At 34.8% G+C, this 19,361-nt stretch overlaps 2 protein-coding genes across 2 annotated transcripts; one reads left to right on the plus strand and one right to left on the minus strand.

Annotated features, from left to right (window-relative positions):
* Window positions 1–13,402: 13,402 nt before the first annotated feature.
* Window positions 13,403–15,601, minus strand: LOC113278871 (rust resistance kinase Lr10-like). Its single transcript, XM_026527604.1, has 2 exons — window positions 14,816–15,601; window positions 13,403–14,709 (listed from the first exon to the last, which is right to left on the minus strand). Exons 1-2 carry the CDS (start codon window positions 15,513–15,515, stop codon window positions 13,574–13,576), a joined length of 1,836 nt encoding a protein of 611 aa, XP_026383389.1. The 5' UTR covers window positions 15,516–15,601; the 3' UTR covers window positions 13,403–13,573.
* A 10-nt stretch (window positions 15,602–15,611) lies between these two features.
* Window positions 15,612–19,160, plus strand: LOC113278863 (rust resistance kinase Lr10-like). Its single transcript, XM_026527597.1, has 4 exons — window positions 15,612–16,557; window positions 16,760–16,798; window positions 17,862–17,894; window positions 17,984–19,160. The coding sequence occupies exons 1-4, from the start codon at window positions 15,768–15,770 to the stop codon at window positions 19,075–19,077; spliced, it is 1,956 nt and encodes a 651-aa protein (XP_026383382.1). The 5' UTR covers window positions 15,612–15,767; the 3' UTR covers window positions 19,078–19,160.
* The last annotated feature ends 201 nt before the right edge of the window (window positions 19,161–19,361 follow it).

Genomic DNA, 19,361 nt, shown 5'->3' on the forward strand with positions numbered 1-19,361 from the left:
TCTCGTAGGTTAAGATCTTAACTATCTGTGTTTGTGACTGGATAAAAGAGTAGGAAACTACTTTGATAATTGCAGTATTGATCTTCATACGGTTACACTTTTGTAAATATATTGCATGGACCCCATAAGATTTCTTCTACTTGTCGCATTTCCTCCCTGAAATCATAACTGGCAGGGAATAAGATTGAGAAGTTTAATCTCTACATATGCAGAAAATATAATTCTTATGTTTAGTCATATCGCTAAAATTGTCCTCTTTATTTGTAACTGTCCTAGAAAATAATTTTTGTCTAAAATTATTTTTCTCACGAAAGTAATGCATCTTAGTGCCTTTAACATTAATATCGTTTTTTTTAACTTCTTTGTTTGAAACTTGCGAGACGAGAGAAAAAAACTTTTGGGATACAAATCTATCTACTTTTTTCATAACTTGTGAGTAAATTTATTAATGTACAAGAAAAGGATTTTATTGTTATTAGAGAAAGTTCTCTCATGTTTTTCTTTGGAATAAGGGAGCGTTCAATTTGAACTTGTGGTTAGTTAATACATCTTTATGGGGAGTGCGTCTATAAAATTGTACGAGATGATTGTACTTTTATATATACTTAATGAAGATGCTAAGTTTACTTGGTGAAATCGTGTAAATAAATTTGTACGGTATCTCTAGTCTCAATAACTCTTATATGTAATTCATTACGATCCCTTGTTTTTCGACTTTTCAAATTTTGTTAAAAAAAGGGGGGTAAATTATTTAAAATAGTATTATATTATAACATATGGCTTCTCGGAGAATTGTGTAAGGAGAAAGTGCATTATGAATAATAACTTTTACTTTTACGCAAAAGACGTAAATAATGACGAAGGGGGACAACATATCACCACAACATTGCTTCAAGGTTTTGGTACAATTAGACTTTAAGGAAGGTAAAAATACTATGTTTTTAGTATAATATCCATTGAGTTGAGTATTTTATAATTCTAGAAAATCATTAAACGACTATTATCATAAGTTGTCATCTCTATGGATCTTCAACAACTAATTTAGGTGCAGAAACGATCACATATCGTAGCATAGAATAACTTGAAGAACGAAGAAGTAAAGACGATGTTGAAGAACCAAGGAAATCAAGCATGGTGGATTTTGAGCTGAAAGGTTTATTTATTTTGAATACAAATACATTGATAGTTTTACCAATAAAATTGACAAAAGGGGATATTGTTAGAGCACTTCTCAGTCGAACTAGTAAGTTTTTCTATCTCAAGCTTGTTTTTAATGTTAGTTTCACAAAACCATGTCTTGATTTCTAGTTAACTAAAGTCAAGTCTCGGACTATGATTAGAGTAGTATTTGAGTATCAGACATCACTGAATAACCCTAGGAAATTGAAGAATGAAGATCAAACAAGATATTTGGAGAACTTCATCTGCAAAGAGGTATGTGAAGAGTGAACCATTTATTTACTCAATATTATATCGTTATGAGACTATATCATGTGATTTTTGTAGATTTCATATTGCAAAGATAAGTTTAACGTCAAGATTGTCTTGTTAAATATCTCTAAATATGATTCAAGCAATATGTTAGAGCACTGCTCGGTCAAACTCACAAGCGTTGGTATCTCAAGATTGTTTATCAATATGAGTGATCAAACCTATAACTATTGATATCTAGTCTACTTATATCTATGTCTCGGACTAGGATATATTGTGTAGTTGAGCATTAGAATTCACAGTGTTCATCAATTGAAGACGAAGAACTACTAAGGAGAGCTTGTGGAACTTCATCAAAAAAAGGTATATGATGACTGAAACTCATCTATCACTCGGAAAATATATTTCTACTCTATCTCCTACATTGAGACAAAATTCATACTGTTATATAGTATTCGATTATACACATTTGATATTCCGAGCTGAGTTTAACTCGCTTACATATTTCTCGAAATATGTGTTGGTAAGCTTTTGCTTCAACTAATTTCACCTTATAATCTTGACGAAATTCAAAAGATGATCATGTGAAATCACCGAGTAACATCTTACATGATTTGTGTGATACAATCATATGATCCCCGAGTAACATCGATATTAAAATATCGATAAAAGCACAAAAGGTGCCCCCATTAGCAGGACACAGAGAATCCATAGCTGGAAAACGCATGGGCTCATCTTTGTGCAAAGGCTGACCATCCAATTGACGTACCATACATCTCTCCCTAGCATCAAGGGTAATGGATCAATACCCAACTCGACTCACCCCAGATACCATAAATCGATCAGACACAACAACAACCCCCTCATGAACTTCAAATGGACCATATCTTGGATGGTAAGCATACAATACCCAATGATCTCTAGCACCCATCCGTGGATGTGCAGACGATTTGGGAATACCAGTAACATAAAAGTTTCCAGTATCTTTCTCCTTTCTCGGAGATACATGCTTATCATCATCTGGTGCAAATTGAGTGCTTCTACCAATTCCAAATCCGGAGTGCAATTCAGCAAAAGGGTTACTACCATCTTAGCTAATGGGTGCATGCTTTGGCTGATTGAAATGATGGCGAAGAAGCTCTACTGGAGAATCCATCAGCAATTCATGCGCAATACCTGGTGGTCTATCTTCTTGCAAAAAATCCTCGATTTTCACCTCAACATTGTGCTGCATATCATCCAAATACCAAGAGAAATCTTCCTCATATCCAGGGATTCACACCCTTGTGGAAAATCAATCCCATAAGGAAATCGGGTTACACTATGTTCTCTTGGATACCAGTGTATCCTAGGTTTATCATCAACTTCGACCAACTTCCGTTTTCCTTTCCGATCAATATTCTTCTCAGCATCATACATTACGACGGGATTAGAAGGTTGCTCAAAGATTTTGGAGGAAGATTGAAGAAGAAATTGGAAATACTCTTATATTCAACAGAGGCATTTATAAAGCATATTAGTGATTGGTGTTGGGTCTTCATACCATTAAGTGGCGACGGTTTACAAAGAGAAACCTATTCCGTATCTAACACTTATAATCCTACCCCTGTCGTTTCAAATTTCCCTCATCAAGGGATACCTATAAGGATTAACCGCTCTAACTTAAGGCTAACTAACCCCTTGTTGATAATTTTGACAGATGGAATCTGGAGGGAAACATACATTTCACTTGGCGTTTTGAAGAGTTCGGTACCAATAACTGCTCTATCCTCCTCACGTACCAACCACTCGAGGACGACTCATCCCACTACCCATCTGACTCGATTAAGCTCCACAGGTGAATGAAAACATACTCTAAGAATCATCCTTCATGAGCCAACCTGCAAAGCTATTGGACAATACTCTTATATAAGGATTAATATGACTAAATCCCTGATTATTTGCTCAATGGACCTTGGATTTGATCTATTTCTATTATGGCCCTCTCAAGTAGAAAGCAACTGCACAATATTAAACCTACTACATGCTAAACTTAAATTCAACTTGACCTCATATAAGACTTATCTGCCTACTAAAATAGATCACGTTTCTATAAATAGATGGCATGGACCAACTTCGCCTATGTTTTATCATATTATCTTTCGCACTAGAATTTCGCTTCTTGGAAGGTCGTTCTCCCAAGGTTTGCAAGTAGTCAATAGCCCCAATTCCGCTAGCAAGACTAAGGGTTATTATACAACCAACTTTATTTATCTTATTGACTTATTCATGCACTCTAGAAATCATATAAATAGGTATATTTTTGGCTATGATGTAGACCTTACCTTAAATATATTACCTTAAATACTTTGCATTGGCCAGCTAACCCCCATCATCATTATAGCTTGTACTATGATGGAAGATGTTTTCTTGACAGGTCGATCTTTCAAGGTGCACCAGTAGTCAAAATCTTCAACTTGATCAAGAAAGCTCAACAACACGAGTTCTGAGAAATCATAGCCAGCACATGGCACTTGTACTTCCCCTCAATTAAACCTTAGACTATTAAGCTACATCAACATTACCTGTAACTAAACAACAAAGTGAACCTCATCTACACAGCTGACCTACACATCCAAATTCAAATTAAGTTACTAGACTCAATACTAAACACAACATCATTCTCTACATCATCATCATAACCATTACAAGTTCTAAAACTTTTTGAAGAGGACGAAAAGACGAAGCCAACGACGAAAGAACGGAGTCATTTTTGCATCGTATGAAGAAGTTACGGTCAAAACAAGAACTTGGAAGGCCAAAGGGTGATATGATAAGGGTCAATTCACCGTAAATTGTTATTGGGAGCCCAGGAAATGATAAGGGATGCTCGTCACTATTTCCACCCCAGCAGACGCTAAGGGGAGATTACATTTCTCTCTTGAAATACACGTACGGGAAGATTTAATTGGTTTTAAAGGCCGGTGTTATAGGCACCCTGACAACTATTAAGGGGCACCTCTGTTTTGAACAGCCCACACGATTTGTTCCTCGGAGACCAGTGTGCTTCGTCCATATTTCTTCTTCATGACCAGTCCCGGAGCTAACTTCCGGCCGTGGATTTGAGGATGAAACGGAGGGATTCAGAGGTGTTTTGAACTCGAGATAAAGAAGGAATATATGGTTATGAATCGGAGAAGTTTGATTCATTTTAGAATTTAAAACTTGGACGAAAATTCAGTGGAAGAAGGATTGGGTTGCTGCCATTGGTTGGATGACGAATTGAGGATATCAGGTGGTGTTTTTGAGAGTCTAAGACGATTAGGGAACTTGGTTTTGTGATGAATTCGAAGACTTGAGCGAGAGTTTAGAGAATTGATAAGATTTACTTGGAATTGGATTGAGTTTCAAGCCTACAAAACAGCCACCAAGTACCCTTCTTGCCGTCGATTTTGGAGATGAATGGTGAAGATTAAAGCGCATTAGATTGTTTGTGGCAGTTTATGATTGTTGTGTGGTTATCAGATTCGAATTTTCAGGGTTAGATTACTATGCATAGAGGTCCAAATCGCAACCACAACAGACCTTCTCAACCCCAGTTTTCTGCACGAGTTGTTCGATAAAAGTCCTCCCAAAATTTCAGAAGCTTAGGAGTTTGCAACAGTAGCTGGAAGTAATGTTGCAACCACAGCGCAGCTGCTAAAGATCTTTAACAACTATTGCGGAAGCGGCTAATAACCTCTTGCGACTGTAGTTTGATCCTTATCTTGTCTCTATTTTGATTGCTAAAGGTATGTGTAGCTAATTCTTTTAATTGGTTAGGGATATAACCTAAAATCACAAACATGTTATTTGATTAATGCATTGATTTTTTACTCACTTTCTTATTTATCGTTCAAGTTTTACTAACCATAATAATTATATGATTTTGTTCATGTAATATGATTAGTTGTTTTGCATATTTAAGTCGCGAATTAAATATCATAATAACTTATTTATCACTAATTAGAAGTCTTAGGTAATTTTATCAAGATTTTAATAATTAGTAATAATTTGTGATCAATAGCGGTGTGAATCGTGAAGGAAGTCGCAAGTAAAACTTGACCTAGGTTGAATATACCACGATTGTGTTTGTATCGCCAATGAATAACCCGTCCAATAGATTTTAAAGATTTCCTCAAGTTGAATCTTCTAGCGATAAGCATTAGGTTATTTGTTGGAAAATAATTCATATAATTGCGATTGCATTATTTGTTGATTTTTGGAGACGTAACGAAGTGTATACACCGATTGGGGATACTTTAGGGTTATTGGTGAATGAGTGTTTGAATGATGCTTGATTGGGTAACATGTGTGGTGATGGACTGCGAATTCCTTAACCAGCTTGTTCCTGTGATATTTTTTTAAACAATTTCATTTTTTGTTTTCAATTTAAATCATTATTAATTAAAACAACAAAACTCCCAGTTTACTTAAGTTTTCAAATACGAATAAAAACCTATATCTCCATGTGGAACGAATATGTTCTTATAACTATTCTATTATTCATAATTGTGAAGTGAAAGAACTTAAATTATTTTTGCTTGGCTGACAACCAACTAATAATGATTGATGTATGTCACGTGTTGGTGCAATCAAATTAGTGCTCTTATTCCAACTCGATTAAAAAATAATATAATGGAGGTAGTTTGTTCCCACGAAGAGCAGAGAGCTTTAGTTGTTTAAAAGGTCGAAAATGGGGTTTTTGTTTTAGATTTAAGCAAAGTAAACATAAAAGTTGAAATATTAAGTTGTAAGCAATATAGAGAGTTGATCGAGAAATCATTCTTCATTACTAAATATTCATCTAAGTAGTATATTCATACATTCATACATTCTTCATTAATCATATATTATCACCATCCTTAGAGTAACAATAAGCTTTCTTATCCCATTAAAAATATTAATGTCACTGGATCCGGAAGCGCTCCACTACCATATTTTATTCGTCTGAGCCACCAAGAATAAGTTCTCATGGTGTAACTTATTCGAATGCTTTAGGACTTGTGAACTTAGGTTGAGACTAACATCAAACAAATATTTTCTTATTAGTGTTGTATTTACACATGATCGTTCCACGTAATCCCTCTTAAAGGTCTTACACTTTCTACTTGTTTAAAGGGTCATTCGACGATTACAGATCTAACTATTCTTTATTATATTTAAATTAATTGAAAAATTGAATTAGTTCCAGCGATCAATTTGTAAGACTCCGACCTAAACCAAGACGATGGCCATTCTAGAGTCAATTCGGTCAAACAGAGGGATGATGGTCGATATGTAGGATGATTGTGTCAGATCATGATGATTAAAAAATTGTGGATGTATTGGAGACTTCTGCGAGTTTCATGAACCGTCAATGAATTCTGATCAAATTAATTGAGTTATGTTCAGTAATGTTCGACTAAGATCCGTGGAATAAGTTGTGTTCATATAAGTTATCAAATCATAGATTGATGAATCTATTTATATTGCAGAAGTAGTTAACACATTGATCTACAATAAGTGTGATGGTTGCAGAGGACTGGAAGAATGTTGGAGTGGGAAATCATGGTTGAACTAGTTCCATATTGCGCGTGAGACTTGGTTGATTGTTCATCCAATATTTTGTTAACTCCTTCAGTTGCGAGCATGTTTTACTCATATTTCTTATCATGGACGTAGTGTTACATCACACATGATGTAGTCTGCTAGACCAGAACCCTAATGAATATTCCCCATGTGACTTCATTGATGTCTCATGTACGTGGATTCTGCAAGGCAAATGTATATATAATTGTTCAATTGTTTACTTGGCTATACCATGGTCTTAGACTTGATAAATCGAGCATAATTGATGAATGTGATATGCTTTATGACTCATGGATTGAACACAAGGTTTCTGCTGGGGTATCAATAATGCATAGACGTCGACTCTGATGAATTTTGATATATCATGATTTGGATTAACGAACGTCAGTCTATTGAGGTTGCTCGATCATGAACCTATTTTATAGGAAATCAGATATTGATGAGTTATGCAGAGTACTCATTCCTGATTTAATATGTCATAAATTGTCAAATGACAAAGTAGAATTTAGAGAATTAGTAAGTACTGGACTCATGGTCGTCCAATAAAATATTGGATGGTTGGCCAAGTGGATAGATGTCCAATATCATGTTGCTTCTTGGAAAATTGAGCAACAGAAATGTTGGTAACAAGATCGAATATTTAAATATTAATTAAAATATTGATAGTTGGATCAAGATGAAAATTATTGACATTTTTTAAAATTATCATAAATCTGAAACCCTAATATTGGATAACTCTAGATCCAAGAGATGGAGAGTTTTCCAATGTGGCTAGAGATATCGACCGATCAATAGGTATGAGAACACGTCATTGGTGGTGGAGAGGCCCGCTGAGCGGTATATGGAAAATTGTCCAACCGATGGAAAATGATTCACTAAAATATGGAGAATTATCCGAGAAATGGAGGAATATATCCCACTGGAGGATTATCCAAAATATATTAATAAGTGTGGGACCCGCCGACCATGGTGGCCAAGTGGAAGGTCCAGGTCCGTCCATGGCGGTGCATGGGCCACCGTGTCGACGCACGTCCATTCCTAAGAATTTAGTTATTTTTATTGGACACTTGTGTTATATTTCATTTGTATTTTCAAACGAGAAGAGTTTGATCTTGAATGAAGCTCTCAATTTTTGCGTGAATAAGCAAGAAGAGTTTTGCTCACACGTCAACATTTTTAGAATATTAAAATAATGATATTTTAATATTTATTGGTGAAAAAGATTTAATGGCCATGGGACTAGGCTCTTTGGAAAATTGAAAAATATTTGAAGATCATGAATGTGAGAGTCAAAAGTTGTGGAATAATAATAATAAAATAAAAGAAATGGAGAGGCTTGGGAGCGTCCACAGCTGGGGCATGGCCGGCCGATCGGTCGGTGAGATCCCGGTCCCGTGCGTGCGTCTTTTTTTCCTTTCTATTTTGTATATATCCTCATTCGTCCATATTTTTGGGTGCTCGTTCATGCATTATTACCATTTTCTCGGGGCTTAATCGTTGGTGGCCCATATGCCCAAAAAGTAGATATTTATCATTAATCCATGGAATTCAGCTGTGAAAATCCGTAAATTGAAGTAATAAAATATAGTGATGAAAATAAAATATTTTCTAGGAATTCAATTGATGAATATTGCACTAGAATTAATTATTTGGTGGCTTTATACTAGCAGGAAAACTACCTAGGAACATTATATTTATTCAACAATCGAGGTATGAGATAATGGAAGCATCATACCCATTTTGAATATTTTTTCTGCATATTTAGGGAACATTTGTGACTTCCTAAAGACGTTATTACTCTATACTAGTGGTCAATCTATCTAGGAGTCATCCAATCATTCTCGATTCTATACAGAATTATATACTAGAATTGCTAGTGCACATGATGAAATATGCAGAATATTGAAATCTCAGCTGAGAGGCTTTAATAATTACATATTCACGCGTCCTCCAACGAGGCTACACACTCAGTCAGAAATCATCGTGACATGAGCTTTCATGTCTAAATTCTAAAATATGAATTTCATACTTTCGTATGAAGGTAGGTCAGAATTATGCAAAATTATGATTCTATGATTTTAGCCTTCGTCAAAGATCCACAATCAACAACCATCAATAATATAAATAATAACATTTTTGGTTAGTACATTTTCCATGTCAATATAATAAATAAATAGTGTGAAAAATATTAGTTCTTATCTTCAACACTCCCCGATAACTGTTGAAGTTATCTTTGGCACAAGTCGAGGAATTACCGGGGGATATGTTAATTTCTGATAAAATTGGAGACCCCCCACTCACATCTTGGTGTTTTCTCTAAATCTTCTAATGCTTATATAAAACCAATTAACATCATTGAGCTAGCATTTGGAAATATGCATTGGCCTATTGTCCACAATACAACAGACGCTCGAGCTCCTCATAATGCTCAGGAATAAATATGGTTTGTTAACATCAACTCAGTTCATCTTCCTAGCATAACGTTGTAAATAAATTTTTAACCCGGTCACTTTTAATCCAAATGCTTTTATTTGTCTATATGCATTATTTCTTTATACATCATTTTAGTATAAATGAAGTCTTCCTTTACATCTATCTTCTTATAACCAATTTATCCTGTTAAATGAAAGTAATTCTCCTTCACATGGATTTGCCGTTAACATGTACAAAATCTAACGTTGTAACTCCTATTAAACAACACATTTGTAATTAGACTTTGTTGAATTTTATAAAACAAAAAATATAATCTAGACATTTAACTACAAGAAAAAACTAACTTACATGCATTCAATTTTTTTGAAAAATAACGTATTTGTAGTCTTCCACCATCGTTCGAATATAACTTGAATTATTTGAGTTATGTGGTTTCTAGGTTGTATATGATATAAATGCCACTGAGGATATCTTCAGACTCTCTCTTGAACAACAAGGGAAATAACTGGAACACTGTCAAGAATTTAGACCACTTACCTTTTAGGTTAAGTGAATTAACTTGCTCCGGGTGGCCAGATATGTGCAAAGAGAGTGCACCATCACCGTCTAGTTGTCTAACATTTTGAAACTCATATTCTTTATCTACAATATAACTTAATCCACTAGCTTGGGTGCTAGTAGATCCTTTTAAGTTTTATGTTTCTTTTTCTTTTCTCACTCATATTTGGTTCGGGATAAACTAAAGAGATTTTTTTAAAGAGAAAGGCATGGAAGGTATGAAAAGGAATGGGAGAGGTGGTACGGTATTTATAGGTGCTTCAAAAGTTGATTGTTGGCGATATTAATACGAGAGTTTGTGTTATAATGCATATATCCAGCAATATAGTATTTATCATTGGCGTTGTTATTAATATCGCTCGCTAGGTATTCCATCGCTCAGTAGTTTTCCCATAGTGGGACAACTGATTTTCCATGCCAACTCATATGTCAAACATTGTTTTTTAACCTTGTGGATGGGAGTAGGTGTTATACGGCCAAATTTAATCAAAATAATAACACAATGAAGGAGCAACACTACTTTTCCTCTTTCCTTTCTCCCGAGAAATACTCTCTCCCCCAAACCCACTGAAACCCTAACCGCCGAGAGTTTTTTCTTGCTTAGATTTGCTCCTCCAGAGTAAATCTGAATATGAGAACATCTACCCATCTACCCCTCTTTTGAATCTACCGATTCCTTTCTTTGATTTTCGTTTTTATTTACTTTTTGTTCATAGTATTTCGATTTTTATTTTCTGTTTTTGAACAACAACTAGTCGTCTTCCTCTCTAACTTGATTTCTTATAGTTGCTTTAGCTTAAACCTTTTTCTTATTAGTTTTTTTGTATTTCAAGTTCTATTTTCAGTAATTTGTTACTAATTGGGAACTTTTTATATTTGCTGAAATTTAAGATGTGGATTTTATTTGTTGATTAACGTGATTTCTAGTCAAGGGGTGGGACTTTCATCAAGTTCTTGCTGATTTTAATTTTTCGATCTAGAAGCACAACATCCCCTCCTAAAAGAAGTTGCATCATCTTCTACAAATTTCAAGGTAACATCAACAAAGCATCTCCGCAACATCATCATTGTAATAATGACTCCGACATTTCTCACTCTAGTAGAAACCACATCTACAAAGACTCAAACACAAGCAGTTTCAAAGATTTCAAAGACACAAGCAATTTGAAAGACATCAGGTTCTATTTCGAAGAAGACTCATACAAATCAAGACCGAGTTAGCCAAAGGATAAAAATACTTGTTACTTATGTTATTGTTACTACGAAAAAATCACTGACAAATGGATGAATCTATGGATTCTATTGTATCTTAGTCAACTTTATTGTGATTTGAAAAAGAAAACCTTGAGCATTGTTTGATTTTTGGATCCTAACATCTCTATTATTTGTGGATTTGTTATATGGTTTAAATGTGTTACTTTTCATTCAACTAAGACCGTTTAAACTGATCACGATACTTTAAAATCGGTTAGAAAAGGTAGGAATCATTTTTTAGAATAAGGCCTGGGAGTATGATCGTAAATATATGAATGTTCTTGTTGTTTGTTAACAATCTTTAAATTCATTGTAATAGTTGGTGACCGAGTTAGTCCGATAAATATTTAGGAGGCTTGCATCTGTTTAGAAAAATAGAGGCACTGCTGACAACGATAAATAATACTCCCTCCGTCACACTATTAAGTGACCTAGTTGAAGTTTGCACAAATTTTAAGGCAAGCAAGGAAAAAGAGATTTTTAAGCATTTTTTACAATTATATCCTTAGGGATAATAATTAATGAAATTTTGAAATGATTTATCTCTCAAACTACACCACGGATGTTCGCAAACTTTATACCATTGAAAAGCATTTTAAAACACCTACGTAACGAATGTAAACATGCCTATCAAATTATGCATATTTCTTATATTTCTTATAATCAATTAAAAGGATAATTTTAGAAATATCTCCTTGTTTAGTGATATAGGTCACTTAATGATGGGACAAAATTAAAAATCAAATAGATCACTTAATGATGGGACGGAGGGAGTACTACGTTTACTCTTAGTGGAAGAAAGACTTGGGGACAAGTCAAGTTAGCAAATGGCTATTATCCGAGACATTATTGACTACGAGTGGGCAGGCAGGTCAAGTACGGTTCAATTTTCCATTACCTAGTTGTTTCTCTCAAACCGACTTTTCATTAGCGGATTGACACGGCATAGTTTTAGTGCTTTTTAAACGGTCAAGAGTCAAGACTATGACAGTATGACATCCCTTAATTATTAATTGTTCAAGTAGGACCTCGCAAAGCGATACGTTTCTGTTGGGCTAACGCTTCTTTTGAAAGAAAAAAAAGGCTTTTCTTTTTTCTTATTTGTGGATAGTGGATACGATAGGTGAAAAGCGAAAATGATTGAATCGACACAAACCACGTAACTCAGTTGGTCATTCTCGATTTCCAAAATTTTATGGTTTGAGGTGGTTCCAGTTTTAAATCCCTAATGACATAATATTGCAGGAATTAACATGAAAGCTAAAGTTAGCTTATCTCTTTGTGACACAATCTCAACCCCATCCGCTTCGACTCCCTTGACTAGATTACCATCTAAATTCAATAATAAAAATGATCATTCTGATTCTAGCTTGATGTAAATAATTGTAGAAAAGAATAATGATTCCAAGATCACGTCTATAATGATCTAAGAATAAGATTTGTATTTGATTTTTTCTTTTGTTTCAGAAAGATTTATCATGGATGGAATGAGAAAAACACAAGCATGTGCCTTATGCTATGGTCCATTTTCTTTTCTCAAAAATAATTTTCCTAGTTTGGTACTGTTGTCACATCAACAGGATTGATCCTATGGTGTTTTTTTTAAAAGCAAAGTGTCTTAAATCACCGAACTTATCATGTCGATTGAGGGAAGTTTAAATTGGCTTCTTCAGTCGAAATCACTGAATATTCACCGAGAAAAACTACTTTAGATATTTTTTTTTTATATTTAAATCAACCCCGAAGTTATCTTTCCTTCTAGTAAAAGGGGAAAACCCTTAAAATTATCAACTTTTTTCCTATTACACTTTGATCTTTATGAACAAAAGGTGCCCCCATTAGCCTTTCAGCTATGGATTCTCTGTGAACAAAAGTTATCTTTCCTGCTGATGGATTCTTTTATCGATATTTTAATACTTCGTTAGATTTAGTTATTATTTTAACGATGCTAAGGATACTAATTCATCAAAATTTACCGTAGTTTGATAATGATTAGCGCTTCACGAATTCACTTGTAAGAATTAGGTTATTTTTTTTGTATCGTAATAATTTAATTGGAATTAAGTTGTTGAGTGTTGGTAGAATTAGAAATTATAAACACCCGAATTTATACCGGAAATGTTACTCAACTCCCTCTTTTTCACACATTTAGATTTAGATTCATATTCAAGTACATGTGGGGTTCATCATTCCTCAGATATGAGGTTTAAATTGTAAAAATGTAAATAGGAAGGTGGAAAATAGAGAGTTGAATAGCATTGCTGAATTTATACATAGACAAAACAAAAATTAAAAAACTAAAGTTTATTTAATCTTCTAAGATTACTGTTAATGCAGTCTCATCCTTGCGATTAACTCTTGAAGCACTAGAAACTGAAGCTTCTGGGGCAAAAGGACTGTATGGCATTAGCAAGTTTGCAGTATTCCCTTCTAGCATACGAAGGACACCATTCATGGAAGGGCGATTAACAGGGTTCCACTGAATGCACCAGAGTGCCACCATCGTTAATTTCTTTATTATCTCTGAACCTTCTGCTTCAGCTTGAATTCCTAAATCTTCCCCACGATTCAAACGATTATATACCCACTCTGGAAAGTATTCTTCATCACTGCGTATTTCCATCGCATTCTTATTTCCTCCGACTATTTCAAATAACAACATTCCAAAACTATATACGTCTGACTTGTACGACACGGCACCAAAGTTTCTAGAGAAAACTTCCGGAGCAATGTAACCCATTGTACCTCTAGCAGCAGCCATAGATATTGTGACAAGTGTATCCTTGGTACAAAGCTTTGCTAGACCGAAATCGGAGATTTTTGGAGTGAAGTTACGATCTAATAAAATATTCTGAGGTTTGATATCGAAGTGTAGAATGCGTTGATCACAACCTTGGTGAAGATAATCCATACCACGAGCTATACCGATAGCAATTTCTTGAAGCTTTGGCCAACCAAGGTTTATAGACATCTTACCTTCCCCAGCTGAAAATATAAACTTATCTAGTGAACTGTTAAGCATAAATTCGTAAATGAGAGCTCTTGTGGATCCTTCGACGCAGAATCCCAAGAGGCGCACGACATTTAGATGGTGTATTCTACCTATAGTGCCAACTTCATTGACGAATTCTTCTCCATTATTGCTTCCATCTGAATTGTCGAGAACTTTAACTGCTACTTGGATTCCATTTGTAAGCTTCCCCTTGAAAACGCTCCCATATCCTCCTTGACCCAACTTGATCTCAAATTTGTTCGTGATCTTCTTTATTTCAGCATGAGAGTACCTTGTGGGCTTGAGAGCATTGTTTTCCAAGAACCGTTCAATCCTTCGTTGATTTTCTTTTTCTTTCATGTCTGCTTTCTTGCGTATTTTGATGAATATGATCAGCACGGATAACGCGAAAACAAATATTCCCACGCTCAGACTTATTGCTATCTTCTTTCCTGCAAATTAAAATGATATATACGAAATTTACTTAAAACTAAATTTCTCTGAGATTTGTATATTTTTCGTTACCAAAACTCAAATGGAGCCTAGAGAATTTAATACCTTTGGATTTGTCAATTCCGAAACATCCGATGGAAAGGTTGGAGTTGTATCCGCATCTCCCCCCATGAAATTCACAATGACCGCATTTCGGTTCGTCCCAGTTTATCAAAAGACGGTGGTCATCCAAAGCACAATCAAAATTGCTATACCACGGACATTTAATCGAATCTGCCAGTGTCTTACACTTGTATGCAGGTGAAAAACCTACAAGAAAGTCGTCTAAATCGAAAGAAACAACTTTGTATGTAGGACTACTTAGACAGCTTATGATTCTGGAGTCATAAGTTGCCACGTCCCTCGAACAGTTTAAAAAGGTATAATTTCCATATTCATGTACTTTGAAAGGTGTATCAGTGAGATTGAAACCCATAAGTCTTCTTGGTATGCAATCCTTTTGATCGTAAATTTCCATACTCTGGGTTGCGTAGTTGATTTTTCTTACAAGGAATTTCCCTGATAATGGTAGCTCTATTACTGTCTTGTTGTCTGTGCAGGATAATTCGAACCTAGGATATCCACGGTGATCTGGTTGTGAATCCTTTAACCAAAATGGAAATCTGATATTTAAGTTTCCACATTTGGAGGAGTGTTCTTTGAGTGTTGTTGGAGTGGTACTACTACTACTAGTTACCATGAGTTGAAGGATGATGATAAGATGGAAAACTGAGAATGGAGATGCCTTCTCTCTTGTAATCCTCATCTCAAAGTCCACGTGAGAAACAAAAAGAATTGCTTGATACCACAACTAAAAACCGGAGCAATACATATTCCTCCGGCCTTTTTGAGGTAGCGTAGAGATCTCGACTAGTATTTGAAGATGACCGCTTCCGACACGTTATCATTTTTGTTTCTACTCTATCCAATCCACACCCACTGACTCGTCAGACTACGGGTACCAGTTTACCGAAGACCAAATAATAAAACGGAGTCCATAAATACAAGAAAGATAAGGATGATGGTCATAATATACCTTCAGCCAATAATAATTTCTCTCCACAAAATGAATAATCGCTTTATCACTCATTTTCTTCTATATTTTCTGATGTTCTTTCTTATTCCTTGCAGTAGCATTAGTTCCTCTCCAAGTAATAATACTAAAATTGGTGATGGAAGAACTTCAAATTCATCTTCAGTTTCTTATTCTTGTGGAGACTTGCACAACATCCGGTGCCCTTTCACCTTCGAGGATGGTTTTCCAAACTGTCCGAATTATACGGAAGAGAGACAACTCTCTTGCGTAAACAAAAGAACTATATGGAATATTTCTTCAAAATCTTTTTACGTCAGCGATATAAATTATGATTATAGTGAATATTATCCTGTAAAGATCCGTCTAATTGATCCAGGTCTTGACAAAGATAACTGTTCTTCGATGCCTCAACATTCAGTAGATTCTAATCGGGGTATACGGACAGGAGTTTATTATTATGATTATTATATACCAGGACGATCCAGCAGTATGCATTCCAAGAACAAGGCGGTAGTTTACATGAGTTGTCTAACGAATATGAGCGACTTACCACACTACTTAGACGCTTCACCTTGTGTTAAGGCTTCTTCCTTTAACATGTCAACATATGTCGTCGTGGATCCACACTTCTCCGATTTCAACGAATCATGTAAGCGGTTTCTTACGTCTTGGATGTATACTGATAAAGATGCCTTTGATTCTTATTCAGATGTTCATAGCGAAATGATGAAAGGCTTCGTGGTCTATTGGTACACCAGGAATATAACATCAGGCAAGTTATCCAAATCTTAACTCCATTAAAATTGTTATTTTCATTCTTCTTCTTTGCGAGGAAAGAAATAGGTGATTGATCCTCTAGCTATATACCACCCATATTCAAAGGCATGTTAAGAACAGAACATTAATTAGCACTCATCATACCTTCCCCATTTGGTTCATCGCACTAATTTGTTTTCGTTTTAGCTAAAATACAGTTTGGCCGGATATTGTTCGTGAAATCTTGTATGGTAGAGGTAAGTTTAAATTCTTCTGTCTATTCCATTGAAACAAAAGTTTATGATTCATATAAAAAGTGACCAGCTTTGAATTTTTGTTTCCTTAATGAAAGGTTGAAAGAAAAATGTATATCTAAGCAGGTCTGGACTCCTGTGTACAGCAGGAGTTGGTACCCAGAATCATAATAATTATCCTGAACCCGAAACCTTAAACAGAAAAACAAAAAAAATGAAAGATAATTTTCAGATTATGTCCAAAATGTTGATTATCTGTTTTGTTAAGTTTAAATTCTTTGTCCATTCCATTGAAAAAAAAAGTTGATGATTCATATAAAGAGTGACCAGATTTGAATTTTTGTTTCCTTCACGAAAGGTTGAAAAATGTATGTCAAAGCTGGTCTATATACCTTCGCGGGGCATTTCTTTGTAAGATAAAGCCTAACGCGAGTGCGCAATTTAATAGAAAGAAATTGTTACTATTAAAAAATCGAAAATGTCACTCCCCGGTATAGTTTATTTGTTTTAAATATTTTAGTAAACAAACCGAAAAAAAGGACAATAAGGTGTTAGACATTTTCCATAAAAACCAAAAATTCCCTTCCTTTTAGTGCAATTACTATATCTATATATCATACATTTTTAGGGATATAATTTGCAAGCAAACTAGAATATAATATATTTAAGAATCCTTAGAATATTACAACTTTTATCTCGTTGGTAAAATTTTAAATAGATTTACTTAATGATTCCAAACAGTAATATCAAGTTTAGAGGTTTTACGAAAAATACAGAGATTTTTATTCTTTTAAATTAAATGCATGACATTATACAAACCATCACAAAAAATGCATAACACATGAAAAAAATTGATGCAAATCACCATAAATCGGATGCAAGTTAATATTGTCGATACCGGTGTTTCATTTTTCTTCCGTGTTTCAGTTTTCTTGGGTCGATCCTCCTTACCACTAGTAAATATCCTGAACTTGAAACCTTAAAAAGAAAAATAAAATGAAATGAAAGATAACATTAGTTTTTAGAATATGTACAGAATGTTGATTGTCTGTTTTGTTTTCTCCAGGCAGGTTTCCTTTCCAAATATTCGTCATGGCAGGTAATTGAAGATTCCAACTTATATACTAGTTTGTAACATGACTTCAAGTTCACTAGCTAAATATTTTTCAACTGATTAACGATTATTAGGGACGGTCTGGATTGGAAGATTTATATTTATGGTACCATTCGTAATTCCAGTCTTGATTTATACACTTAGAAGAAGAAACCAAGCCATGAATGCAAGTATCGAAGACTTCTTAGATGTCTATGGACACCAGATGCCTATAAGATACTCCTATAATGATGTTAAGAAAATGACTAACAATTTCAAGGAAAAACTAGGCCAAGGAGGTTTTGGATCTGTGTACAAAGGATCTCTTCGTAGTAACCGAGTTGTTGCAATTAAGGTTCTTAGCTCAACAAAAGGAGACGGCCAAGATTTCATTAATGAAGTAGCTACTATGGGAAAGATACATCATGTAAATGTGGTGCAACTTATTGGATTTGTAGCGGAGCGTTCGAAACAAGCTCTTGTGTATGAATTCATGCCGAATGGATCTCTTGAGAAATTTTTATTCCCTTGTGAAAAAGGAAAACTTGTTAAGCTTCTAAGTTGGGAAAATACTTATAGAATTGCATTAGGAATAGCTCGTGGGGTTGAATATTTACACCAAGGTTGTGGTATGCGAATACTGCATTTCGACATTAAACCTCATAATATTTTACTTGATCAGAATTATAACCCCAAAGTTTCAGACTTTGGGTTAGCAAGGTCGTACTCGATGAACGCTAGTATCATTTCAGTAACACATGGGGCTAGGGGGACTATAGGATATATGGCTCCAGAATTATTTTATAGAAGCATCGGAGGCGTCTCTTACAAATCAGATGTGTACAGTTTCGGGATGTTGCTAATGGAAATGGTAGGAAGAAGGAAAAATTTGAACGCGTCAGCTGAGAATGCAAGCCAGATATATTTTCCATCATGGATTTACAAACAGTTGAACCAGGGAGAAGATATCGAAATGGAAGATGCTAGTCAAGAAGAAAATGTAATAGCAAAGAAAATACTCATAGTCGCTTTATGGTGCATCCAGCTAAAACCAATTGATCGTCCGTCCATGACTAAAGTCGTAGAAATGTTAGAAGGTGAGTTGGGACTATTGCAAATCCCAGACAAACCGTTTTCAATTGCTGATTGTGACGAAGATGAGCATGTCAAGTTAAATTCACTTGTATAAAGTAGGAACAGTTGAAGTCTTATTAACATTTGAAATCCCTGTATTAAATTACTACTTTGTATAACATTAAACTTGATAAATAACCTCCCTAGTTTGCCTGGCTAGTTTGCGCCTATGTGAATATTTGGGGCGTATGTATCAATTTTCACATCCAATTTAGAAAAGGGGATAAATGTTTTTTAACTACTAAATTTCATATCCATAACAAAAATTCAATAATGAGGACTTAAATTTGAACCTATCTCTTCCATAAACCCTCATAAAACATATATATTTGTAGCCCA

The sequence above is a fragment of the Papaver somniferum genome, chromosome 1 (genome assembly GCF_003573695.1).
Source record: "Papaver somniferum cultivar HN1 chromosome 1, ASM357369v1, whole genome shotgun sequence".
Lineage (NCBI taxonomy): Eukaryota > Viridiplantae > Streptophyta > Magnoliopsida > Ranunculales > Papaveraceae > Papaver > Papaver somniferum.

Coding starts and splice junctions, on each gene's coding strand:
- LOC113278863 (XM_026527597.1), top strand. CDS start 15,768: ATGATGGTCATAATATACCTTCAGCCAATAATAATTTCTCTCCACAAA. Junction 16,799..17,861: donor TGAAATCTTGTATGGTAGAG/GTAAGTTTAAAT, acceptor TGTTTTCTCCAG/GCAGGTTTCCTTTCCAAATA. Junction 17,895..17,983: donor CCAAATATTCGTCATGGCAG/GTAATTGAAGAT, acceptor AACGATTATTAG/GGACGGTCTGGATTGGAAGA.
- LOC113278871 (XM_026527604.1), bottom strand. CDS start 15,515: ATGAGGATTACAAGAGAGAAGGCATCTCCATTCTCAGTTTTCCATCTT. Junction 14,710..14,815: donor CGGAATTGACAAATCCAAAG/GTATTAAATTCT, acceptor TTTAATTTGCAG/GAAAGAAGATAGCAATAAGT.